This window comes from Strongylocentrotus purpuratus, unplaced genomic scaffold (assembly GCF_000002235.5).
Source record: "Strongylocentrotus purpuratus isolate Spur 01 unplaced genomic scaffold, Spur_5.0 spur5_scaffold_8, whole genome shotgun sequence".
In the NCBI taxonomy this organism is placed as follows: Eukaryota; Metazoa; Echinodermata; class Echinoidea; order Camarodonta; family Strongylocentrotidae; genus Strongylocentrotus; species Strongylocentrotus purpuratus.
In genome coordinates, this window is record NW_022145614.1 from 9,821,678 (window position 1) to 9,849,522 (window position 27,845).

Below are 27,845 nucleotides of genomic sequence, written 5' to 3' on the forward strand. Positions count from 1 at the left end.
TGGTTCATATATTGCTCGTACGTAGGTCACCCCCCCCCCCCCCCCCCGTATCCCCCTCTCTCTCTCTCTCTCTCCGTTTTTTTTTCGCCATTTGATTGGGGGCACGCGCCCACTCTAGGTACGACATTTTCCTTGTTCTAGACACCGTGTCAGGCGTTGATGAATTTACTACTTGTTTAATTCCTAGTGATTGCCAAATTTGTGTGACTCTATGCGGGTAACGTGCGTGTAAAAGTGCCTTGCTACGTCATATGCGATGAACCCACTTTAATAGGTATGCCCTACTTTCAGTGGGTCAAAGACACAAGGCAATGTTTAAGTACCCGAGGGAAAACCCATCTTCGGAGATGTCACGCCCGCTAAACCTCCGAGTGTTTCAAGAGCGATGCATGGACTGGAATTCCATAGAGATTTTCAGCATCTCGCATTAATCTGAGCAAATCAAAATCTTGCCTGGCTGTCAGCTTCTCTCTGCTCAGAGCCAGAAGGGCATTAACTCTGTGTTAAATTGTATGAGTTACAGCCAATCTGGCTCAAATCAAAGGTAAAGACCAGTTCTGGTCATGCGATTGCATTGTGAAAGAAACGTTGTGGAATCGAACAGAAAAAGGTTGATCATCTAGCATCTAGCATCTGCAAGGTTCTGGAATCATCAAAATGATAAGAAATTTGGCCCATTTTTCGTAAAGTTACAAGCACTATACACAGAAAGATGTATATGGGACTACCCTATATCTCTCACAGACCATGAGAGAAACAAATTTACCAAATATATGAATTAGTAGGCGGTTTCCCGGCAAATTTTTTATCATCATGTATTAGTCAAAACATATTCTTTCACACGATTGGTAATGAGAGCTTCCATTTCATTTTTTGAAATTGGGGCGTTTCCAATACTGGTCTTTACTTTTAAACAGACGTGGTTTTATAACTTATATAAACGTGTACCCAACAGAAATGTTATCCCTTGTTGACCATAGTTACGTTAAGAAAGAAAGAAAATGCATCGTGGGATCGTTTAGGAACACAGGAACGGGGGGTTTTTTCTAGGGGAAGGGGTGTACCCATGGTTGATGACAACGCCACTGGTAACGTTCCACACTATCTGTACTATCTAGCCTTTTTATTTCAACATAAAAGTGTTTCGATGTTGTTTAATTGGGGAATCAAAGAAAAAATGATTAGGTGAAATAATCGTGATTTAATATAAAAATGGAGGATCGTGCTCACTAAATGAGAGAGCATGCATACAGGTCAAACGACCTTTGTGAGGAAAGATTAGTTGGATGAGAGCAATTCTCTTAATACCTAATTATTTATATATAATTAGTGAAGATGCCCCCAATTATTGATCACCTACATTTAGAAGCGTAATCCGGAAAACCCTTGTGGACAAAAATTTGCCTTCTTCCCTTCACTCATCGTCTGCTCGACAAAAGCCCGAGATGAAGCAAGATGAAAGTTAGAAGGATACGAATTAAGGCTAATACTCGTACATCTATATCTGGAATCATTCCCGACGCGAATAATCATCAATATCCCACACGTAACTATGGTAACAGATTTCCCTGAGGTAGTGGTGGCAGAAATTGACATCGATTGAGGTGAAAAAAGGATTTTCATTAAGTAACAGGATTTTCATTAAGTAGAAGGATACTTTGAATCTCAATTTCTTAATCTAAAGCTACAAACTCTTATGATAAAACATCAACAAAATTGTTGTATCATAGTCGGACTTGACTGGTGATTAAATAGCCCATAGCCAGCTGGGAGTGGGGGAGGGGGAGGGGCAAGATAGAATGCGCACAGGGATCTTTTCATGAAGCCAAAAAATTCCACAAATACAATTATTCGCAATCAATTGTTTTTACCCAAAGTGCCAAATAAAGAATTGGCTATTAAAACACTATGTTCATACATCATTACAGCAGATAATCGCTCTCTCGTGAGTAGATGTTAAAACAATAGTTTGTTTTTAAACTCTTATGGTTAAAAGAAATAAAAACATCATTCTTCGAGACGGAATGGAGATGGGGAATCATGAAGTTTTACATAATGACTAGAAAGTCTACAAATACAAATTATTCTCATTCAGTCGTTTTCACCCAAACTTTCAACTGTCACACAATCATCACGCATAAACATAACACTTTTGAACAGTGAGACAGAAACAAAACGCATAACATCAAACTTAATGATTTCTGTGGTTTATTCGGGTCACACACACGTATATTTTAAATATAACATCTTATATCTTTTCTAATTGCGACTTTCGCAAGAAACGGAAGAACTAGTGAGGATAAATACAATAAACATGAGACATCGGTTGTGATATTTTCTCTCGGAAGGGCACTATAATCTATTTTTAAACACGACGCACTGATGAATTACATGCATGAAAGTATTTGAAAATGTTATTCATATTATATAACAAGTTACTGCACCCATACCTGATGAAACTGGCAGTAACATTTTAGCTTCTTGTCTATTTGCTCTGAAAAGATGAAATCAGCGAGAACTTGCAAACAACGCTAATAATAGCTTGAATTCCATAAAACAGTGTTTTGTAATGAAGAAAGAAACTAAAGATGTAAAGGATTAAACAACTGCCAAACAAATCTTCAAGGAATAGTGAATCATCAGAAGTGAGAACTCAAGTCTCAGTTTAAAAAAAAATTAATACTGAACATGAGCACACTCCACAAAGCAAACTAAATGCAGTTCATTAAATTCATCAAAACAAAATATTTCTTTGGTGCATAAGAACAGATGTCAAGTTGTTAAACGAAAGGTCTTGCAGTGAAATCAATCAAAATCTAATGGAGTGTAAACATCCATTGATTGGCAGCAACTAGTAACGACAGACAAGACTGCAATAGCGACCAATAGCGAACAACAGTTTTGAAGTGACACTGAAAGAAAATAGATTAATTTTTGCAAAGACCTTTCTAGACCCCAGTCACCCCAATGGGACCGACACCAAACCAACATCAAGCTAAACAATATAAAGATACAGTCAAACCCGTCTACAGTGGCCATGCATTTTGTCCCTCGAGAGAGAGAAATGTATGCTGTAGAACCTGTCCAGAAAGGCCACAGTTTCTGTTTTCCCTACGCTGGCCTTAGTAGACAGGTTTGACTGTATAACTCAAGGGCCCCCTCTTATAATTGATCCAAATCAATCGCACGTTTGCAGTCCCCTATTTCTTATGTACATAGTTGCGATTGATAACAATCCCAAATAAGTTGCGATTGATATCAACTCTTTATAAGACTGGGCCAAGATGTCCAAGGATTGGTCGATTTGGATAGAGCCATATTTTTGGCTGTGTGTGACTGGGGTTTTATTGTTCAATCATGACCATAATGATGTAAATGCAACAATGCTTGGATAAAACTCAACCATTTCAACTAAATGAAAATTTAGCACATCATTTATCTCACTAGTATCGTCGCTGTTTTCACGAAGTTCGGTAGTGAAAAAAATTGCATTCACTTTGCGTGACGAATTTCCTTACTACCGTCACTTCGTGAAAACAGGGACGGTATTATCTCACTGTTAAGAAGTCGTCCAATATCACATATGAATACCCATAGTTGAGAGAAGGATAATCCAATCTCTATCCCCTAAAATCTTCATATCTTTTCATTTTGGCTTTCAGCAAGATGACTCCACTTCGAAGGAATGATCTGTACTAAACTCCAGGCGCGAAGAAGCCTCATAAAAAGAGGAATTTGTTGTGATTACAAATTTTCCCGACAAATTATATACCGAAGACATCAATGTTGGAGTGCAAAATTTGAAAATTGTCTTAAACAATTTTTCTTACTCTACAATATATTTTAAAGACTTATATCATAGCATGTCTTTGATGATTTAAATGAAAGCTTCAGGAGTTGAAAGCAATTTAACATTTAAAAAGAAAACTTTGACAAATAAGGGAATTTGGGGGTACACATAAATCTGTCTATTTAAAAACTAAAAGAATAATACATTACAGTTAGTTTTTAAAGAAGGAGCTGGGACTATCTCAGATACTTTTGACTCATGGATACATTTTCCTCTCTACTTTCATGAGGATATTTATAATTTGAATGAACATCAACAATGATACTTATTCCTTTATGTGTATGATGAATGCCTGTCACTAAAATGCAGAGAACAATTTATACATATATATATGAATCGACATCAAAAATAAAACTCTCTCATGAAACATAAAAACTGCAAAACAATCATACATGAATTTCCATAAAATCGTGGCCGTAACGTAATATTCATTTCTTTAATAAATACTAAAGCAGATTTTTGGTATTCTCTTTAACCATATTTAGCATCTCACATCACACAACCTCAAAAATATGTACTCTCTCAACATAATAACAAGAATGTTTTCACACAACACGGTGGCATATTAATGATGTCAATCATAATCAAAACACCATTTACTGAATAAATAAGGGAATAAAAGGGCACTTAAAACGGGGGGGGGGGGAGGGTCTGATGAGTACTTCTATGAAATGAATAGGTCATAATTGATAGTTGCAGCTGAGGAACTAAACAGATATTGCTGATAGACGATAGTAAAAAAAAAAGATGTTAGTAAATTTATCCCCCAAAATATCAAACTTGAATTAAATGTGGTCAATAAAATTTGCCTATTTTTTGTTATCTCATGTTCAACACTGGTCCAATCAACCACAAAGATAACTACCATCCATCGTAAGAGGGCAGTATAGCAATGACTAGCTCAACAATACATTGTGAAATTGGTCCCTCAGGTTGATTGCAATTACACATCATTCAGAATAAATTAAATCACAATTCACCATTATACACCAAGTTATTGTAAAAATGCGCTGTTTATGTCTGAACAAGAGATTTATTAGTGGTTTAATTAACGCTGATATTGATTTCCAGTTGATTATTTGAAATGACCTCCACATGTATAACACAATGACATGGAAAAATGTAGCCTGCTTTTAGGTGTGTACACATCAACTTCAAAACAATTGAAACAGCAACACTCGTGCTTTCATCTTTGGTTAGATTCCAGAAGACCCCACTTTTCAGACGACGCAATTCAATACTGACCATATATTAATATTATATTATTCTTAAATAATGACTTTATGTACAATGTTATGGAAATCATGATGTCGACCTATGCCTTAGCCAGCCAGAGATTATTTTCACTATGCACAACTTTTTGAATGAGATCCCAATTTAACTCAGGCTAAGTTCTTGACGAGGTTAATGTAAGGGGTGGATTTGTAGCCACAATGCAGTCATTTAATATCATTATAAAGAGTAAAACAGCGAGAAGAACCTCCCCGTGAGCACGCTCTTCATCAAAGAAAGCTTGCAACTTCCTCCATTCTTGAGATTGTGGATGGGTTTAATTTCAATAAGCCTGCAGAAGGTGCCTCCTCGTGAAGTGACCATTGACCTTGCTGCTACGACCTTGCTGCTAAGACCTTCCACACTCATCCATGTACTCTTCTTCTTCCCTTCTTCCCTTTGAGTACAGACCTCTTTACTCATGCAGCTTCAGAGGGGGAGCTTGTAGTTTGTATCAATTCGGCTTCTTTCGTTGTGCCCCCATCACCAGGCTTCTCGGTGATGAAATCCACAAGTGTGTTCACCCTGTTTTACGTTATATGAATTAATGCTTTTCTAGCTCTCAGTAGAAGGTAGCGATCCTTAAAGGTCATGACCCTGTGCTGAATAAAGGGCTAACCACAATCTGGCTTCAGCAGACGCTATAATACTCTCAAGTCCCTCTGCATTGTCTGCATGGCAAAAACCGAAGAGATATTGCCCCGTTTTATGACTTTCATATTTTGTTACTGGATAGTGTTAATGTGACCTTCCATCGATTTTGGAATTATTGCCTCTATGTTAAAATCAATGTCTTGGCAAGTCTCGGAAACCTTCAAATTGATCACATAGTTCTTCTTTCACATCTTGGCATTCAACGACGATTCACCGTCCCCATACTTCTCCATGAAGTTTGCATGAAATTTCTTAAATCTATCCATGACGTCGTGGATGAGCTCTACTGACGGGAGGATGGTCATCCTAAGGGGTCAAAGTGGAGGAAGAAGAAGAAGAGGGGAAATAGATAAATGACATAAATAACAGCCAAATAAAGAAATAAAATGAAACTGGATCTGGCAAACCTATTACCAGCAACTACAACCATATCACATTTTACTTCACATAGGTTTCTAAAACAAATACACAACCAAGTCGCACCACTGAGATCAACACCACATTAGCAACAGGCCCAAACAAACTTAAACAAAAATTTCATCATCATGAATGGTCAAAATTTTGCAATTTTCTGCCGGTTCGAGTAAGTTGAGTGGTACGACCTGAGTATGGGCTAGCTAAGCTTTATAGTAAAATGGAGGTGACACAGAAAGACAATGCTGGAATGCAAAATGTAATTTATAATGGTTGAAAATCATAATTTTGTCACATAGAGAACAATATCATTAGGGTATGGAACTGAGAAATAGGCCTACTGGGAAATACATGTATTACTTTGATTAGGCTAGATAATATTTTAATAATAGCAATATTAATAATAATAGTTGTATAGAGCGATTATCACAAATATGTCCTTATGCGCTAGGGAGAGGAGAAAAATAAAAGAATAGAGAAGAGTGAGATATGCTCATCATACTTTCTTACGTAACTGACACCACTAATTATCATGCTTTTCACGTTCAGGACGCAAATTTTGGCACCACTAGACAGATTGATCAAGGTACATCGGATGTGTTACCTGAAGTGATAGGTTCCATCTCTCTGGCCGAACCCACTGCCAGGGACGACACAAACACCGGCCTCTTCCAAGAAGTGTTCTGCGTAGAACAAATCTGGCTGCTTACCCATCTCCTACAACAAACAAATATGGAGAACAAAAATGTGAAGGGACTTCACTGTGAGACCGTCTGTGACATGAGTAAATATAGAAATATTACAATTGATGATTTTGGAATGTTCATAATTATATTTTAAAAGTTGTTTGATTGATCTGTTTCAGTACAAAGACATTCTATTATTCCTCTCCCTCTGTTTACAAGTTACTTAATTGTTGTCTAACTAAGTCCAAGATATTCACATTAGGTTTGTAATACTTTCAATGAAAAATAGCTACCACTATACAAAAGGTTCAAACTTACACACCAAAAATATTCAAAACTAAATAGCAAAATACACAAACTATTCAAGAAGCATTAAACTAAATTTATCATCTTCCATTACATGGGAATGATCTTATTACTGCAGATAACAGATTACAGAGAGAAAGCAAATATCTCTTGAAACTTTAGCAAATTAATTTTGCAGTCTCTACAGACAAAACAATAACAAAATACGACTGATGTTTTGACCTTAATGTGATAACAACTTCAAATAGCCTAGATTTTCATGATGTATTTTAACGGACATTCTTGAACAAAGAAAGGGTAATGTGTTTCTGTTTTAAGTTCAATTGGGTTCATTGAATTAAAGGTTAGATTATATCAAAGAATTTTAGATGCCTTCTCCTACAAAATAGCATAAGCGACAAATGTAAGGAAAAAAACATGTAAACTCGGTGGCAACGGAACACTTACCTTCGCCTTGTCTATTGCTTTCTGTGGCAATGTAATATTTGGAAACGAGTACATAGCCCCCATTACTGTGTTACACGTCACACCCTCCAAGGAGTTAAATCCATCTGCAACTACCTTGGCTTTCAATGCTAGGGTATCGAGGACGTTCTTCTTTTCCTGCAAGAAGGGCATAAGTGAGAATCCACAAAAATAGTTAATTAATTGTTAAACTGCAGGTATGTACACTGTATTTGCTGATCGTTTTTTTAAAGCTAATTAATTAGCAATGAATAATATATTGATGTAATATTCTTTGCATAGTAGTCAGGTTAGAATACTATCAATACCGAAGTGCATGGCATGGGTGAGGTTTAAAAAAACGTTTCACTGTTAATTTTTATGGTGGTATTACCCAACTACTATGAAAGCACACAACCAGGGGACTGACTGATAGTGAGTAATGCCTAATACCAAAGGGCCTAGTGCACTGACTTGATTTTCTCTGGGAGTGGTTGTCTGGGGGAAGTTGATTGTCGAAGGGGTAGCTGGTCTCAGGAGAATTTGAGTTGTCAAAGAGAAATTGTAGTTCAGGGGTGGGGGGGGGGGGGGGGTGGGGACCGAACAACTGTTGTTCTTGGGGGGGGGGGGGGGGGGGGTTGTGTAAGGTCGGAACTCCAGAGGGGATAAAAGACCTGGGGGTAGATGTCCCGGATCTTTCTTACCTTCTGAAATAGTTCATATGATTCCTCTCCTTCTTGTGGGGGATTCACTACAACATCCATTACAGCCTGTCAAGAACAAAGAAAAGAAAAAAAAAAAAATCAAAATCAAAATCAATATTCATGTTACATTCATATTTGTAGCACCTCGGAGGGGGTGACCCTCCCCATACCCCTCCTCCCCCCTCCCCCTCCTGCCACCCCACATTTAGGGATTACTGTGCAACACATGCTTCTTGTGACCTGTCAAATCACAACTGAGTCTTGCATACAAAATAACTGGAAACTGGATTTTCTTATTTATTCATTTATTTTTTCTTTCTTTCTTTTTTTGGCAAATCAATATCCAATTTCTAATTATTGCAACTTTGATCCAAATCAAATCTACAAAGTGTATAACTAATAAAACAGGATATCAACAAAAACATAAAAATAATAGAAAAATGACACATGATGACATATATCTTGTTTTTCTTTCCAAAAATGAGATATTACCTGTCCACTGACTGTTGGGCAAAGCTTGGCTGAGACAGCTTTAAAGAGTTGTGCCTGAGCATCAGGGTCAATGTCTACTAGCTCACAGTATCCACCTCTTAATCCACACCTACAAGTAACAAAGAATGAAAATGATTAAAACAAATTTAGAAAAAAGATTTACAAGTTCTTTTCATGTTATGACACTAACACTCTGTCAAATGTTATGGAAAGCAACATGTGTTTAATACCCAAATGGGAGAAGAACAAGAATATTTAACTACAATAAACAAAATACAAAAATACATTTTCTGAATGTTTGTTTGTTTTTCAATGATTTCACGATACAAACATATCAAATTTTCCATTCTGTATTAAAAATATCAATAGTATCTTTATCAAATATGGATGCACAAAGCTATAGACGAATAAGCAGGTCAGAAAACATTATCTATTATTACAACTACAGTGAATGTAGCATAAATATATCTTCTCTTCAATTCAAATGAACATTGCAATAGTTAGTATTGAAAAAAAATAAGATGATTCATAGTATGCACATTTGTGTCCTATTTTTTTGTTTTGTTAACATCTTATTCATTTTTTGTGCAAAGGGAATTTCACCAACAACAAAATCAAATGTTCAATATATCATATTGACAACATAAAAAATGTTTTACATCAACTTCCAATCCACTAATTGAACTTACTCTCCCATGTAGCCCTTTGACGTTGACATGAAAGACGCTAGTTCTTGTCCTGCGTAGTCAGGGCCGAGTTCATGAAGTACTTTCTTGAAGGAATAGAACTTGCTACCAGGAGCATAGACATTGTCTTGATATACCTGCCATACACACAAAAATAATTACAATTTGTATTAATGTTAAGTCATTGACTCCTGGAACCGAATGTCTCCTGTATTAAGCCTATGGGAATTATCTGATGCAGTAGTCAATGGGTCAAAGATAAACTCCAGTTCTGGTAAAAAAAAGAAAATTAATTCTCACAGAATCAGACGACACTTACACTGAATGTTCAAGATTACAAATAAATGATGTGCCAAACAATTTTGGAAGAAAATGTATACTGGCTGAGTAATGAGCATATAAAGACAAGGAAATCAAGGTAGTACTAGCCCCGACACCATGTGTGTTGTCCCATATATAGCTTTCTGTGTACAGTGCTTGTTACTTTACCAAGACTCGGTCAAATTTGAAATGATTTTGATGACTCCAGAACCATGCAGTGCACACCAATACTTACATGTACATGTTACATGATCAACTGTTTCTGATCCTTTCCACACCTTTTCTTTCACAATGCAATCGCATTATCAGTACTAAAGTTTATTTTTAACAGTTTCATGATAAAACATTGCTTTTCAACACAGAACTATAAAATATCAGTTATCACCAATCACACCAATGTTCTTTTTTTATCAATTTATTTCATTACTTTTACTTTGGATTTGGTCAACAATCCCCGCCCCGTAATTATATCAGTTTTTATGAAAGATGAATCAAAGTATTAGGTATACAATGACACTTGAAAGAATTTTTCTTGTGAATTATATAAAAGCATAGATCTTAAATCTTATTTTACATGTAAAGTCCAACATATTAAAGGACATCACAAGCAGTGCATACCTACAGAAGGTACACATATGCATGGAAAGTCATTGTTCTCTAAACTTAAATAAAAATGTGTTTACTCTCACCTCATCGGCTAGTATAAATAGATTCTCCTTGTATGCAAACTTGATGATGTCCTCTATGTTTTGCCTGCTGAGTACCTGACCTGAAACGCGAAGAGTACAAGAGACATGTATGAGCATTAGATGGAGGGTTGGGCTTCAATGTTTGTTTATTTAAGAGCACAAAAACAAACGGTAAATAATAGTGAAGATGGTGTGAAGTGAAACACATGTTAAACTAATAATGTACTCAACTTTTCAGATGGTGTAGGAAAAGAGAGAGGGAGAAAAAACATGGGAAGGGGAGAGAGAAAAGGAGGGAAAGTGAAAGCAAAGAAAAGAAAGAGGAGGAAAGAGAGAGAAAGGAATAAAGAGAGTGGAAACAGAGAGAGAGAGAGAGAGAGAGAGAGATATAGGGATAGAGAAAGAAAGAAACAAAAGAGAAACATATGACATAAAATCTGTTTATAAAAAATAGTGTTTGTTTGAGTGACCTTGGGAGAGACATACACGTATCAAGACAAACATAGGAAGGGCATACAAGATCACAACCCCATTTTATAAGTATTATTTACAGAAATAATGACTCAAATGACTGCTTTAACGACCCTGGTATCCTTACTTTTATCACCTTCGCACAAAGTCATGAACACATATCCCAGGGTGTCTTCACTTTTTTCAGGTAATACATTACATAAAACACATCACCAGCTGTGCCTATAGGTTCATCAAACTCAGATAACACATTGCCCAAGATTGTAGCAAGATCACGTGACAGCCTCATGACTTGAAACAAATCGCTTTTCTTTTCCCCTGGCATCAACTTGTTTTCAAGATTGCAGGCATGAGTTTTGTGTTTTGTTTTGTTTTTTAGCTTTTTTTTACCACTACAGAACATGCTGCTTGTTTAGAACTGCAATTCAATGCCCTTTCTTAAATACTGATTTTACAGGACACTTGACACCATTAAACTGCCAAACAGTATTAAGTACTGTACAAACAATTGCTTGAAGACAACAAATAAAACATCAAAAACAGAAAACATCCAGGGTGCAGGGGGTTTGCATTTGATCTAGGGGCAGTTGCCCTAAGTTATTCTACCTTGTGGGTAGCTACTTGACGGGGTTTATACAGGAGCAGTTGTCCAGGAGGTGATTTTCCTAAGGGGTCATTTTCCCCATAAGTTTTTTTTTCGTTTTTTTGTTTTTTGTTGTTGTTTTGTTTGTTGCCTTTTTTTTGGGGGGGGGGGGGCAATTGTCCTAGGGTAGTTTTCAAATAGCTACTTGTCTGGATACGCCCTTTTAAACCACCTACCTGTGGGGTTTCCTGGGTTGATGATTACAATAGCTCTAGGTGTACAATGCTTCCTTGCCTCGTTGATAGACCTCTGAAGCTCTGCCATGTCAAGACTCCAAGCATTGTCTTCGTCGAGGTAGTAATTGATCTGGAATCAAAACAATAGACAATGCATGAGATAAAACTCATAGAAACACATCTAGTCGTATTGTAAGCCAACCAAATACAATGGACCAAGGGGGTCATGCTGATTGTAAAGCACACATCCTCTATTTAACAATATTTTCTCCAGAGTCAATTTCTTATCGGGGTAATAATCGTGGAGCGCCAGGAGTGTGTCAAGTCTGACAGATATGAGCGCTGTACAAGAACCCACTATTATTATTATCAAAAACTTCTCTTATTAGTCCTTACTTCAACCATGGACCCAACCCAACTCCTAACCAAAGTAACCATAAACCCCCGCAAAACCAAACTCCTAACCAAGGTAACCATAAACCACTGCAAAGCCCAATAACAGTTAGCCCAAACAATCCACCTTGAACTAACTAAAAAGCCAAAGTGAATGCGCAAAAAGAAATCACCACCATATTACACTCATGCGTCACGAGAGAATTTTTTTATTAGAGCCCTTTTATGCAATACATGTATGTTGTACATGTATCCATACATCTGGAAATGAGTACTAGTAATTCTACATCAGATTTGAAAAAAATTAACATAGTCTGTCCCAAATCTGCACAAACATTTAATGACCTCCATGAACACAAATGTAAGATGATAATTTACAACACGACATGATATTCATAAACAAAATTACTTCCACTAACTGCAAATGTGATGGCTTGTTACCCAGTGAGAGATGAATGCAGTAACTTTTGTATTATGATTACCTGTATGTGCTCTGTCTGGGAATTTCATAGTATTTATATTGAAAGGAATCCCTTTACAGTAATTCTGTTTTTTGTTGTTGTCTGTTACCTGTTTTGGGATTGAGGTCAGTCCATTCTGTTTACAAACTTTGTCAAACATCCCTATCACTATTAATTATCAGGTAAACATCTTAATTAGGATGAAAGGTGATAATCATGTTCCTATCGGCAAAATGCATTTTGCCAAATCCAAATACGTAGCTGTCAAATTTTATGACAACCTCGTCAAATTTACTAAAAATATTTTTTGAATGCATACCGTGGTTGATTTCTAAACATAATTCTTACAAGACATCCACAATTAAGAAATATGAAGGTTGCCAGCTAAAGTTAAACAGATGATTATTTTCATGACAACCTCGTCAAATTTACTAAAATTCTTCTTTGAATGCATACCCTGGTTGATTTCTAAACATAATTCTTACAAGACATCCACAATTAAGAAATATGGAGGTTACCAGCGTAAGTTGAACAGATGATTATTTTCACATGAGAATGGTACCTGTGTTGCATCGATCTCTGCTAATGAAGCTGAATACAGGGGATACTGTGGAATGGGGATCATGACACCAGTCTTGCCTTTGCCTTCTCCTGACACCAACATCTTAAGTACAACCTAGGAGAAATAAAAAGTAGAGCAGACAAAAGATTAAAATTTAAATAAGATAAGATTTAAAGAGAAGGTTGAGTTCTGGGAAGAGGTGAAAAATAATTTGTGAGCATTACTCATTCTTATTATGCAAGTGTGGGAGAACATCAGTTAAAGATGAAGTTGAGTTCTGGTCATGCGATTGCATTGTGAAAGAAACGGTGTGGAATCGATCACAAAAGGTTGATCATCTAGCATATAAGAATTTGTGTGTATTGCAAGGTTCTGGAATCATCAAAATGATAAGAAATTTGGCCAAGTCTTGGTAAAGTTACAAACACTGTACACAGAAAGGTGTATATGGGACTACACGAACACGTGGCGTAAAAAGCCGGCCCCCGATTTTTACGATGTTACATGCATATTTAGAATATGAAGGCATTTGGAGAGCCATGCTTTTCAGGGAACATGTCTTATCTGATGTTCTTCCACACTTGCATAATAAGAATGAGTAACGCTCACAAATTATTTTCCACCTCTTCCCAGAACTCAACCTTCTCTTTAAGACATGTTTCCTGAAAAGCATGGCTCTTCAAATGCCTTTATATTCTAAATATTTCATGTAACACCGTAAAAATCGGGGGGGGGGGGGGGGGGGGGGCGGCTTTTTACGCCACCTGTTCGTGTAGTCCCATATACATCTTTCTGTGCAAGTGTTTGTAACTTTACCAAGACTTGGCCAAATTTCTTATCATTTTGATGATTCCAGAACCTTGCAATACACACAAATTCTTATATGCTAGATGATCAACCTTTTCTGGTCGGTTCCACACCGTTTCTTTCACAATGCAATCGCATGACCAGAACTCAACTTCATCTTTAAATAGCTTTAATTTTGAGGGAATAAAGAGCAATAAAGGAAATAACCATATTGCCATTTTTAAGAAGAAAAAGTTGGTCCAGTGTGTTTGTAAGTTCTTATAAAATATGTTCTTGATGGGCTACTTATAGAATAGCAACGCTTAAAATTCTTCCAATTCACAAAGACTATTCAGTTTTCTTTATCTGGCTTTGCTTGAGTGGTCCATGGGGAAAACCTTATACTATTACTGTTTTATAGTCAAACAAGACATGTATACATGTATGTGAAACAAATTAGCTTTTCTCATCTGTTTTATAATACGTGCTAATGCTAATGGCACCTTGTTCAGGCAATCAACTGTTTGTTGACTGTTTCAGATTCAGGCTTATATCATAAACTGTATTGGCTATTGAGAGCCATAAAGGCATTCACTCTTATATCAATTAAATGCATATTTACAAAGGAGTTAATGCCCCTATGACCCCCAGCCATCAGCTGACAATATTTAATATCACATCATTCCCTCCCCCACCACTTACTTAAACAATTACAATTCTAAAAGGTGCCTAATCAACCGTACACCACGTTTCTGAATTTAGCTCCATTATCAATTATCTGACCATTATGCCCAAGTAAACATCAGATCTTCTTCATTAATTATCAATTATTCCCATCAGTATACTCACTCGGATAGCCTCGCTGGCTCCGGCAGACAGCATGATGTTCTTTGGGTTGCTCTCCAGTCCCCCGTCTCTCCTCTTGATGTATTCCGCGACGTCATTCCTGATGATTTCCAGACCGATGCTCTCACTGTATGAACCTGATGGAGTGAAACAAGAATATAATGCTGGGTTTAGTTGGTGAGATAATTTGTCTATGAGATAGAGGTTGGTGAGATTTTCAAGCAATGTGAAACTTTGTTGGTGAAACGACAGACTCTTGAATCTTCCCCATTTCTTGTCATACCCTTTTTACACATACTGTACACCATACAAGTCAGATGCTCTCACTTTATAAACCTGATGGAGAGAAACAAGAATACGAAGTTGGCTTGGTGAGATATAAAATGAACTTATGAGATAGAGTTGGTGAAATTTCAAAGACGACAGACTCTTAAATCTTCCCCATATCTTGTCATACCCTTTTTGCACATACACTGTACAACTACAAGTGTACATCGTAGACACAAGCTACAATGAGTACAGTGTATCACTCCTGAAAAGAATGAAATGCTTTGGAATGGTTGGGATAAAAGTGGCGCCATGACTATTCTGTTTCATACTATACGCTGTAGTTGGGCTGTTGTTCAAGAAAAGATGGACTTAAACATATAATAAAGGCTGTAGAGTTGAACAAACTTTATCAACAACCTGTTACAAAGAAAGAACACCTGTCTATAGCAAGGTCATTTTTCATTTCCCTTGAAAATCATCTCTCATTGAAAACTGTACTAAAGACCACCTGCCTATAAAGATGGATTTTCTTGTCTTCCTTGACTTGAGTGGTCTTTACACACAGGTTTCACTGTATTCTCATGAATATTCTCGCCAGTATGGTTTTCAAATACATCAGCATACATGTACATGTAAATGTATTCACAATTTAGATTTTAACTGAACCTTTGCAAGAAAAAAAACCACAGCCCACCGTAAGGCACCATTGATAGAATGCAAGAATGGAAAATTCTCCCACAAAAATGATATCTGTCCACCACCTGTAAAACTCATCATCTTTATTGAAATTAAAAAGGGAAAAAAAAAACATGCATCCTTCAGGTTTAGCCCAAGGTCAATCTGTGCAATACTAATACTGGTGGGTGTTTATAACTTCAGTGAAAATGTGTTTGAGCAGTGGAGCACTCATCGTCATTTGTCACGTTTGTAATACAAATGTTGTTTTCAAATTACCTTTACATGCATTTGGTAGGCCTACACATACATGTACATGCAGTTTTTGCACACCTTAAAGTTGTACATTTCTAAATCAAGTCTTCATTCTAGTGTTATCTTCCCATCCACCCAACCCCACCCTCTCAAAAAACGTACATGTATATTACCAATAAACTACTACCAGTACAATGTACAGTTTACATGGATACACCCACAATAAGCAATTAATAAATTGCTTGCCTGTATTAAGGGCCCGCATTTTAAAAAGTACTTGCACTTGGTAAATTGTACTGTTAAGCAATGAAGTCCATTGCACCGCCCACATGTACAATGTACATGTACTTGCACAGGGATCAGCTTAGGCCATTTAACAAAATATACATGTTTAGCGTCCCCGCCCGCATCCTTTTTGGGGGCCGCCTCCTATTTTATTTTTAATTTTTTTTTGAAATTTTTAATTTTTTTTGTTGCTTTTTTTGAAATTTGTTTTGGATTTTTTTTTTTTAAAGAAAATAAACATGAAATACACTGCTAAAATGGATCTATTTCTGATTAAAAAAAAAAAAAAAAAAAAAGTTTCGGTGGCCATCTTGAAAAATAGCCCGACTGTCAGGAAAAATGTACCAAGCGGCCATTTTGAGCGGCCATTTTGAAAGAAAAAAAAAAAGGGCCTCCTCCTTCCTATTTTTCAAAAAAACAGGACGCTAAACATGTTTTTTTTATTTATTTGGCCTTAGCTTGATAATGCATTAAATTTGTTATGTACAGTACATGTACATACACAGTCAAACCTGCAATAGTGGCCACCTCTGTATAATGGCCAGCTATCTATAGAGGTCCTCTAGAAGGAAATGTGTAGCGAAGAACCTGTCTACAGAGGTCACTTGTCTACAGTGGCCACTTTTTGTGTTTCCTAGGGTGACTTTAATAGACAGGTTAAGCTGTATTATGCAATATGTATGTATGTACATGTACATTTACGTAAGACAACTGTCAACTGCACTGTAGGCTACTGTCAACTGTGTACAAATTCTGACAGGCCTACAGTGTATTTTCCTATTTAAACAGATGACTGGTACATGAACTTCAACAAAAATAGCAGTTCTTCATCAAACAAACAAAATATCAGAATTAAAAATTAACTATTGAAAGCTTTTCCTTTATAACTTTATCAACACTTTATCATATAATATCTCATTTTCTGATAATGATTTTTTTATTTTTTATTATTCTACACTTTGAACCTCTTCAAGATTAGGAGTGTGGAATAGATGCCACGGTGAACCTTTATCAAAAACATGTCTGCAGCTAAATTGATTTTACTTTTTAGATGATGGCCTCCAGTTTCAAACGGCAAAACCAAATAAATTGTCTGATATTCATGTTATACCGTTCTCAATGTACACATTTGAGTCATGTATCATATACCGTAGATGTTGGCTTACCATTTAAGACAAACATAAATCAATCAATCAAATGAATTCTATTAATATGTATTCTTAAATTGCTTTCATATTCCCAATCGAGTCCTGAATTGTTTTTATACGTGTTTGCCTACAGTTTCATTCAACAAATTGCTGAATCTTGTTTGATTCTCTTTAAAGTACACTGTTTTCATATTCACAGTTGAGTCCCTAACACCTGCAGCATGTACTACCAACTTGCTCTGTATCCAAAACCATGCTATCCATCCTAGTTATTTCAAGCTTTCTGAGCACACTTCATCTACTGTATGCCTTGTTTCCATGGCTCGCACACAACTTCATATTGTTCCTACAAACTGTATGTTTGCTTTTTGACTTAAAGTATATATCCACAATCTACATGTACATGAATCTCCCTATCGTTCTTCTTTCTATTCATCTATCATAAAAGAGTCTTGTGGATATTGTGGATAATCTTCTGCCATTCTCCATACTTAATCATCATTGAAAAGTGAATAGGAAAAAGGGTTGATGAGTCCTGACCTAGCACCAAGCAAGTGATACTGATATCCTTCACCCCTGTGTTTGGGCTTGGACCAAATCAGGGCTCTACCACTTTCTGCAGTGAATATGAAAGAGAGGGTGAATTAGTGCCTAGTTTAAGGACGCACAGTAGTGGGCTCTCGGTGGGAATTCGTCACCATTCGGGTGTTTACCCAATAACTGGGGTTGTCTATCACCAGGATTAGCCTCCAGTTTTCTGACAACAGGCCTTGTGTCATGCTCTGCATTTTCCACACATCCCCCATTAAAAAAATTACATTTCACTCACACAAAGACTTTCCAAAAGACTAGGGGTATTATTTTCTTGATGGGACTACAGGTTTGCTGTGTGCAAGACTTCTACACGTAACACCTCTTGATGGTATTTTCACCAAGTCTGGTGTCAACGAATTATGTCCTTCTGCACATGGATGGAAACTGACTACCTTCTCCCTTTAAATCACACACTTGTCCCAACATGTGGCAGTAAAAACACCTTACAAATGCCCCTGTGGAAGAATAAATTAGATACGCAGGACTCGTGCCACAGAAATGTTTTTTACCCGGTGACCCAGGTACTAGTATTGCCTCTAGCTCTACAGTGTACACAACACGAATCATGCGGTATGTAGATGCCGAAAGCTCTTGCAGTTCCTACAGTACGTTTTCACATGAGAGAATTTACTTGTGTACATGTACGTTATTGCTACTAGTACTGGCTACTGCCAAACGTAGCTTCATAATAAAAAATCTATATTATTCCTTCCTCTGTTTTTAAAGATGGGATTACATGTATGACTGATGTAAATCTTTCCAAGGGTGAGAACAGTTTTCATTGTTGATGTTGAAGCTTTAATACACCAAGCATACTTGGAATAGCCCTACCATGTACGTCATTTCAATCCACATGCACAGACAGTCAGACACACACCAGAACATGCGGAACTCAAACTTAATCTGTTTACTGAACACACATTGCTTTGCGAGTAAAAATTGCGACATGTGCTCCCATCACATAATGAAATATACTCCTTTGGATTGTTTTAATTCATTGATAGTTGGCACCGATCCAATACCAATGCACCATATTCGTACTGTATACACACACCCAGTATACAGTGTATGAACATAACCGATGTACAGTAAAAGATCACTCTTTGAAGGACAGTTATGAAAAAGGACATACTAAAGTTTTTTGTCTTGCACCCATTGGAGTAAATCGCAAGAATGAACAGAAAGATGAAAAGGTAAATTAGTATGTCTGTTTTCATTGCTATTCTTAAATTTAGTAGAACCATTCATGTCCATAGAATTTAGATCACTATTCTTTGAAAGCTTCAACTGAATACTAAGGTTGGCAAAGTATTTCATCTAAGCCGAAAACTTAGCAAAATATTATATTTCTGTAGTTCTTGACTTGAATACCGGCCTTGGAGCTCAATCACACCCTGTCATACATGTATGTTTACCATTTCATTGAGAACTAAATTCCATTGATGATGATTAATCTATACTCTATTGTTAGTTGATACAACGAAAAAGGAACATTTTATGTGGAATTGGGCCTACTGCCGCCTACTCTGTACATGTAATTTTAGCTCGGCTGAACATTTATAGAATGCATCTAGTGCACATTCCAGTTCATGTACATGTACATGGCTGCACATTAACTTGTCAACAGGGAGAAACAAGGTGAAAAGGGTGAGATCCCGAGTTCATCACCAGGGTCAAACCTTCTACAATGACTTCCAATTTCAAGGTTCAATGTAAACAGAAATTTTCCTTTTTCTTGCAAGCCTGGCTGCAGAGGTTTGTACCAGGTCCCACAAATTTCCACCACCAAAAAGTATGGGTTAATGGCATTGTTCCAGCCTTCCACATTTTTGTTTGAGTTTTCAGAGGAATAAACTTCAAACAAGTTTTGGGTCTTAGTTCGCGTTTGTATTTCAAACGCTTTTTACATCAAATTGTTAATCTGCATTAAGGTGAGGTTCACCTTACACGGGATGTTACATTCAAAACACTTGGTGAGGTACCAAACAGTCTACCAAGAATCAACGTAGATGTAGATTTGAAGATATTTTTCAAAAGCAGAAAATACACTTGGAATTTTTATGTAAGAAAATTGGGGAAAATGGGGGGAAATGGGGGAAAAATGGGGGAAAATAAAGAAATATAGAGAAATCAACATGAAAAATCGGGAAAATAGGGGATAACATCGGGAAGAAAAAAAAATTGGGTCAAAAAATATTTTAAAATCAAGAAGAAGAAAATAAAGAAAAAAAATCGAGAAAAAAAAAAAATCGGGAAACCGATTTAAATTGGGTAATTATCAGGCCTGTCCAATACATGTTCACAATATTTACCAAACTAAGAACCTGTAAGCACACCAATCTATATGCTTTTGTATGCATTGCAATTTGTAATTACACATTACACCTAAATGTACATATATGTCTGCATTAAATACAATTCGGGCAAATTGGGCAAGATCAATGACAAATTGAAAAAATTGCCTTCTTTGATTGTAGCTTGGGGTTTTAGATTCAAAGCTGCTACCTTAAAAAGGCCCCCGACCTTTTAGTACAGCCTGTAATGTCCCAATATTGAATCCCGTGAGATAATTGTGCCAAAATTGATTTTTTTGGCTAACTTTGTCAATTTGGGGGTGCTGAATCCAAAAAACTTTGGTACCATTTTTTTCGACCACGTCTTAGGCGGCCATTTTGAATTTCAAAATGGCCACCATAAAAAATGCATTTTTTACCATTATTTCATATTATAGACATTGGAGAAGGTGCAAATGTGGGATAAAATGTATGCTTATGATGTCTGATATATCAATACACATTTTTATAAAATTTTGCTTTATTTCGATTGGCCGCCATCTTGAAATTCAAAATGGCCGCCATTGCTAATCCTATTTTATCTCATGTCTCAAGTTATAAGCACCTGGAAAGGTTTGTACCGTAACAGTATCATAATACTGATGCTGTGTGTGTTTTCAAACAAAACACAAGCTCCCAGTAACTGACCATTCGAATTGGCCACCATTTTGAAATTCAAAATGGCCGCCATGGAATAACATTTGCTATATTAATTCATTTGAAAGTACCTTAGAATCATCCATTTTGAGAGTTCATCTGTATTTAAAGCTTGCAGGACCTGGTACTTAGAATACCGGCTGTCATCTTGATCATCGTATATATGCCTAAACGCATCACCCCCCCCCCCTTCTTCCACCCGGGGGGGGGGGGGGGGCTTAATTATAACATATAACAGTTACTGAATGTGGTGTTAAAGAAAAACTAGAAAAATAAATTCCTTGGACTGGACGTATTAAAACTTCAGTGTGCAAATACAGGCCTGTTATTCCAGAGATAAGACATGATGAGACACGCATCACATCAGAATGCAGTATCACGTGTCTATGCAGATTGCCAGCATACATCTTTGATATGACATGTGCTCCCCATGTGCTCTCACCCACGTGGATGTATGTGTATAGATACACTATGTAAGTCTGTGTCCCATACAGATTACACACAACTGACAGATTGTTTTACTGTCCCACTAAACCTATTTACTTGTGTAAAGACTCAAGACCTCTACAATGTTCTTCTATGCATTCTGATTTTGTCAGAGCAGCTGTCACGTACCATACCACATGATTTGAGAGGTAGGCCTTTTAAACTATTAAATTTGCCTACAATGTACATTTACCTTTGTTGATAAACAGATGTCAGTTGCTGTTGTTTTATAAGAATGTTTAAATAGACATTTGAATATGTGTAATGTGAAGTATTCTCTTTGCTCAAAGTCAATGATGTTACCATCTCGCACATACGTACTGTACAGTAGCTATTTGTATCTGTGTTATTTCCTATGAGTGCTGGGTGTTGAACAGTTTATCAAAGTTATTATAATTAACCCAAAATGATCGGAATAGGCTCCAAGGGAAGCAAATTTATCAATGATGTATTTGTGATCCCTACAATAACAGTGTTTATCAATATGGAATCTAGGGGGAAATTTTTATGCCAACATGGACATCTTAATTCACTACAAACTAGTAACAGATTAGTGAATCTGTAACCAATTGATGCATAATCTTTGCTGTTTTTCCCCTTCACTCCCTTCAGGGTCTGATTCAGATCTTAAATGATGAAAGAGTGGATATGAGGAAACAAAACTGTCTCATGTGTGTCAATTTCCAGGTTAGCCAAGAGAGAACATAAATGATTTATTATTTTTTTATCTTTTCAATACAAAAGTGAGTGATGCATTAATGAATGAATCAAAAATATATTGAAATCTTACTGAAATTAGATTTTGTGAATAAACGTCAACAATACATTACAAACGATTTACATTCCACCTTTATGCTGTCATTGTTATGACTTCATTAATTTGCTCGAAATGAAAGAAAATCTAAAGCTCATTCAGTCATCCGGTCTCTTTCCAGGACTGAACGAACAGACAAGATGGAGACCTCCGGCCGAAGTTCAAATAAGTGTATCGTATGTTTGCAAGCTGATGAATCAACCCAAATGAACTTGACACCATCCAAATCATCCCTAGAAAAACTCAAAGACTTTGCAAAAAAACGCTCTTCTTTGGGGGAAACTACGATTTCTCCTGTTTGGGAAAGGATAGTAAGTCTTACAGATGAACAATATTTTCAGTCTGTTTTTCATTGGGCATGCTACAAACAGATTGTAAATAATGCGAAGTTGAAAAGGGCAGAGAAAAGGGTTCTTGATGCATCATCATCATCATCAAAGACAGCAGTCCAACCAAAGAAAGGACGGCCTTCAAGATCGGTTTCACCGTCATGCAGCAAAGGAGATGTACCAGGGCGACTAAGAAGATCAAGCTCTGCACCGAATGCCAAAAATTGTGTGTTTCAATGCAAAAATGCACATAGTGGTGAACTACATAGAGTAGAAACAGAGTCTATGGGGAGAAGATTAATGTTCATCAAATCAAACACAAAAGATGAAAAATTACGTGTGGCGTTAGCTCATGTTAATGAGCCTACAGATTGTTCTGCATTTGACTTGATGTATCACAGAAATTGTCTAAGGGATCATGAGCGAAAGGTACAGGGCTACTCCAACTCAGAGATGAGGTCCAAATTAAACATTGGCAAACATATTGCTGATATTGACATATTGAATGCTGTGAAATGTTCTTTGAATGAAGGGTTTACTGTGACGATGAATGAAGTTAATGAGTTGTACGTTTCATTCCTTGCTGACAATGACATCGACCCCGGACCTTATCACCACAAAAAACACCTGAAAGCAATAATATCAGAAAACATTGAAGGAGTAAATTTCATAAAATCACATCGTGCCAATGAAAGTGAACTTCTCGTAGGTGAAAAGCTGCTTGGAAAAACTGTTTCTGAACTTCATGAGCAACAAACAGAAGAAGCTGATGTTGAATGTCTTCAGGAAGCAGCTACGATACTAAGAAAGGCACTTGCATCTTCATCTGCTAAATGGAAATTTACAGGTATCCAGTCGATGTCAGAATTTCAGCATCCTCCTCTACTGACCAGTTTCCTTCGTTGGGTTCTCTTTGGCACAAAATGCGTAGGCATTAAGGGAAGACGTAGCCAATCATCAAGAAAAGCAGTCAATCTTATGGCGCAGCAAATGTTGCTTAACTTCAAGACTGACCGTCAAGCAGCATATTCACCAGAATCAGATGCCGAATTCAGAAGGAGGCATGAAACGCCGTTATCAGTAGGATTGGCACTCACAATACACAAGAAGACAAGAAGTAAAGATCTAGTTGATCTTCTATCCCATTTGAACATTGGATGCTCGTATGATAAGGTGCTGCAAATTGAAAAGCGGATTGCCAGTGGAGTTGCAGAAAGGATGGAGACATCTGGTGGGTTTTGTTTGCCACCTTTCATTGAGAAAGGAAAGTCTCTATTTTTCGCAGCGGACAATATTGACTTCCTTGAAAACACTGCCGACGGTCAGAACACTCTCCATGGTACCATTCTGGTAATCAATTAGAACCAGGGTGGGGATAGTGACTCAACCACAGGTCTCCCGGTCAGTGAACCACTCCGGATTCCAGACGATGTCAAACCCATTGATGTAGACATCAAACTACAGCATCCACCATCTCTTGAAGTCAAAACAATCACTGCCAGTTCATTTGAGTTTGGCTCCTTTCAGCATGCCATCAGCGAAAATGAGATGTATGACAAGGCGTGGTTCATGGCATCCTTTTCTACAAGGTCAAATACAACTTCAAGTGCAACACACCCTGTAGCTGCAAATGAATCTCTACACATTGATATTTCTCAACTGACTGAGCCTCTTGATAGTCAATCACCGCTTACAGAACAATCAAGTGATGATGAGACTAGCCTCCACGTCCATTCTGATCAGGACAGTGATATACAACCTGAGGACGAGCAATCTTTGGAGTCGGTTACTTCAGGTGCAACTTTTGAACATTACCTTGTTTCGGATATTGAACAGCCTATGGCAATGACAACTCCTAGTCTAGACAATTCAGGTGGGAATTCCAGAGTCCATGGAATTGAACAAAGTGAAGGAAGCACTAAAACTTCTGAAGGACCTGGTGTACACTCATCAGCCAAAGCACTGAAGAAGACAGTAGTGCCAACCTGGGCAGCCACCAATTCCTTACTCGTTCAGGCACAGCAGAAAGGAAATCAATCCTTGACAAAGAGTGCGATTGTTGCTCCTCTGTTACGCCGACCTCCCACTGACTATTCATCTCTCTTTACAATCTTAAGTCTTGCTCAAGGGATATCAGCTGCTGTGGTTGGTCCTCATAAGAAAACAGTCATCACCCTTGATCTTGATTTGTATGAGAGAGCAACCAAACTTCAATCTTCCACAGGGAACAAGAACTGGATTCTTCGAATTGGTGAACTCCATGCCTGCTTCGCATCACTGCATGCAATTGCAAAATATCTCGAGGACAGTGGCTTGGAATCTATTAGCATTGAAGCAGGCCTCTTTTCCCCTTCAACGATCCGCCAAATATTCACTGGAAAGTGGTTCAAACGTGGTATTGAATTCCACATGACCAACATCATGGCGTGCTATGATCTCCTGTTTGAAGCATCAGTACATCATGAGCACTTGGACAGCATGATTAAGAAATGCGAAGAGCTTCGTAAGAAGTTACACGAGAGAGATAGTGACATTAAACAGGTTTTTGAGGAGGTAACTTCGATGATTAAAGAGCATTATCAAACCACAATCATCCAAGAGAATGACGAGATGGCAACATTCTTACTCAACTACATGAAGCAAGTTGAGAGTTTACTGCATGTGATTCGAGCTAGCAGACAGGGGAACTGGGAGCTGCATCTCGCTTCCATGGAAGAGCAGGTCAAGTACTACTTTGCACATGACTTATACAAGTATGCTAGGCTCGTGCCAATCTACCTTCTTCAAATGCATTCGCTGAAGACATCTGATCCTACTACTTGGGATGCACTAAAGGCAGGGGACTTCATGGTCACTAAATCTGGCATCCCATTCACGAACCTATTTGTTGACCAAACATTGGAACAGCTGATCAGGGAAGTGAAAGTAGCTGGCGGCATCACTGGAATAACACAAAATGAAGAAGCACTGGGTAGGTTTTTCCTGATTGCCCCTGAATTGGTCATCCTCATTCAAGACTTCCAAGATGCTTACTGTTGTACCACCAATGACTCTCAAACTACGAAGGAGCACTATCAGCTCAGTGGTTCTGTGGCTCTTCGCATGCACAGAAATTCCTCAACAATCAAGAAAGCAATCATACGACACTGCGAGGGCAATCCATTTGAAATCAGGTCAATGAAGCTGATGAATATGGTATCTAACATGCAAGTTCCTGAAGCTTTCAAGGAGGACATTCTTGAAAGAGATGTAAAGGGAAAGATCATGTTCCAAGAATTTGTATCTGACAGAATAGTTGAGTCATCGGCCAAGAAATCTATCTGGGACCCAATGAGGAAGGCCAAACTGAAGACATCCAGCTCTTGCAGAAAGAAGACACAGTGTAAGATTGGAGCCAAGCTCGTCAAGCTAAGAGAGGATCGCCAACTTCTTGCAAGATTTCTCGTTGTTCAGCAGTCCAGACCTGGAATGATACATTCACTGGGTGACACAATTGGAAAATATGAATTTTCTGTCATTCCTAGGTCGCTATTTACCTCAGATGGCCTTCTCCTTATCCCATCAGACAAAAGCTCTTTCATCCATGCCATAGAAACCTATGGAACTGAACCGAATAGTCAGTCTGAAGACCAGATCAATGAGCAGCAAGATTCACCCAACATAGAGACATCAGGAGAAGACAAGAAAACAGACAAACTGTGCATCATCGATGCCATGGCAGTTGTCCAGGCCATAAAGAAGTCCCCATCAATGGTTGACTGCTCCGACTTTGCTGCTGCTTTTGTTAGGAGCATAAGGAAAATTGCATCCCAGTACGATGAAGCACGTGTTATCTTTGATAGATACATTGATGATTCCCTCAAGGCACAGACTAGAGGGAAAAGGACTGCAGGTATTGAACCAGTGAAGTTTGATATCAAGGACAATACCAACATCAAGCTCGTTTCACTGAAGACTCTTCTGTCTCACAACTACACCAAGTCGCAACTGACAGAATATCTTGGAAAGGCTGTTCTGCATGAGTATACAAATAGTAGCAAGAACGTTGTTGTCGTCTACGGAAATGCTACATATTCCAACAAGCCAGATATGTTTGATCCAGAACTCACCCATCACACACATGAGGAAGCGGATACACTCATCCCATTGCATGTACTGGATGCTACCTCAAAAGCAGCAGAGAACATCATAGATATTGATGTTTATTCTCCAGACACTGACGTCTTTGTATATCTGATGGATCTTTGTTCTACACACAATGTCTTAGGTCGCCTTTGCTTCATCACTGGAAAGGGAAATGCGAAACGTACAATTGACATTGCTGAGAGATGTTCTGCAGTTGGTAGCGAAAAAAGCAAAGGTTTGCTTGGTCTACATGCATTCAGTGGTGCCGATTGGGGTGGTAAATTTGCAGGCATCTCAAAGAGCAGATGGATCAAGCAGTATTTGGGCCTTGACCCAGAATGTGACATAGTCCATGCATTCCAAACATTAGGTGAAGAAGACTTCAACCAGGAAAGTGTGTTATCAGTCTTGGAAGACTTTGTCTGCAAGGTGTATGCTAGAAACAGCAAAGCCACAAAAGTGAGTGACCTTAGATGGGAGTTATTCAGGGCAAAAAATCTTGAGGCAGAAAAGCTCCCACCAACCCTTGGATCCTTGACACCACACATCCAGAGGGCAAACTTCGTAGCCAGAGTCAACAAGGGATACAAAGTTCCAAAACCAAAGCTGCCCCCTCTAGATGGAAATGGATGGGAGCTTTCCCCAGAAGGAACATTCAGTGCAACCAAGTGTTTAGAGCTTCCTGCGCCGAAGGCAGTCATGGAATTGGTCAAATGCTCATGTCGGAAGGAATGCAAAAGCCATTGCTCTTGCAAGAAGAACCATCTGCCTTGCACAGCCCTATGCAAGTGTTGTGACTGTGAAAATACACAGGACTATGATGTGAATGTGAATAGCCCCGATGTTGACTAGGTGAATATAAAATTGTAGATTATAAGAAATTGTTGTTTCAATGTCGCAACTAAACTCACATCCATAAGATTAGTTGTCATTTTAGACACAGTTGTAAGGAGGTACATTTGGTAGACATTTGGTCTTTGAAATCACAATCGCATGATTTATCAGTCTCAGGTTATGC

At 37.7% G+C, this 27,845-nt stretch overlaps 1 protein-coding gene across 1 annotated transcript in view; it reads right to left on the reverse strand.

Moving 5' to 3' along the window:
* Window positions 1-2,191: 2,191 nt before the first annotated feature.
* Window positions 2,192-27,845, reverse strand: part of LOC580780 (alanine aminotransferase 1) — a 35,661-nt gene continuing 10,007 nt past the window's right edge. Inside the window, exons 4-13 of the mRNA XM_030975838.1 lie at window positions 14,860-14,993; window positions 13,225-13,338; window positions 11,809-11,938; window positions 10,519-10,598; window positions 9,512-9,645; window positions 8,823-8,931; window positions 8,331-8,396; window positions 7,630-7,785; window positions 6,795-6,907; window positions 2,192-6,082 (exon numbers count right to left, since the gene is read on the reverse strand). Of these exons, the coding sequence (XP_030831698.1) occupies window positions 5,962-6,082; window positions 6,795-6,907; window positions 7,630-7,785; window positions 8,331-8,396; window positions 8,823-8,931; window positions 9,512-9,645; window positions 10,519-10,598; window positions 11,809-11,938; window positions 13,225-13,338; window positions 14,860-14,993 (1,157 nt within the window). The 3' untranslated portion in view covers window positions 2,192-5,961. The remainder of the gene's footprint in view (window positions 6,083-6,794; window positions 6,908-7,629; window positions 7,786-8,330; window positions 8,397-8,822; window positions 8,932-9,511; window positions 9,646-10,518; window positions 10,599-11,808; window positions 11,939-13,224; window positions 13,339-14,859; window positions 14,994-27,845) is intronic.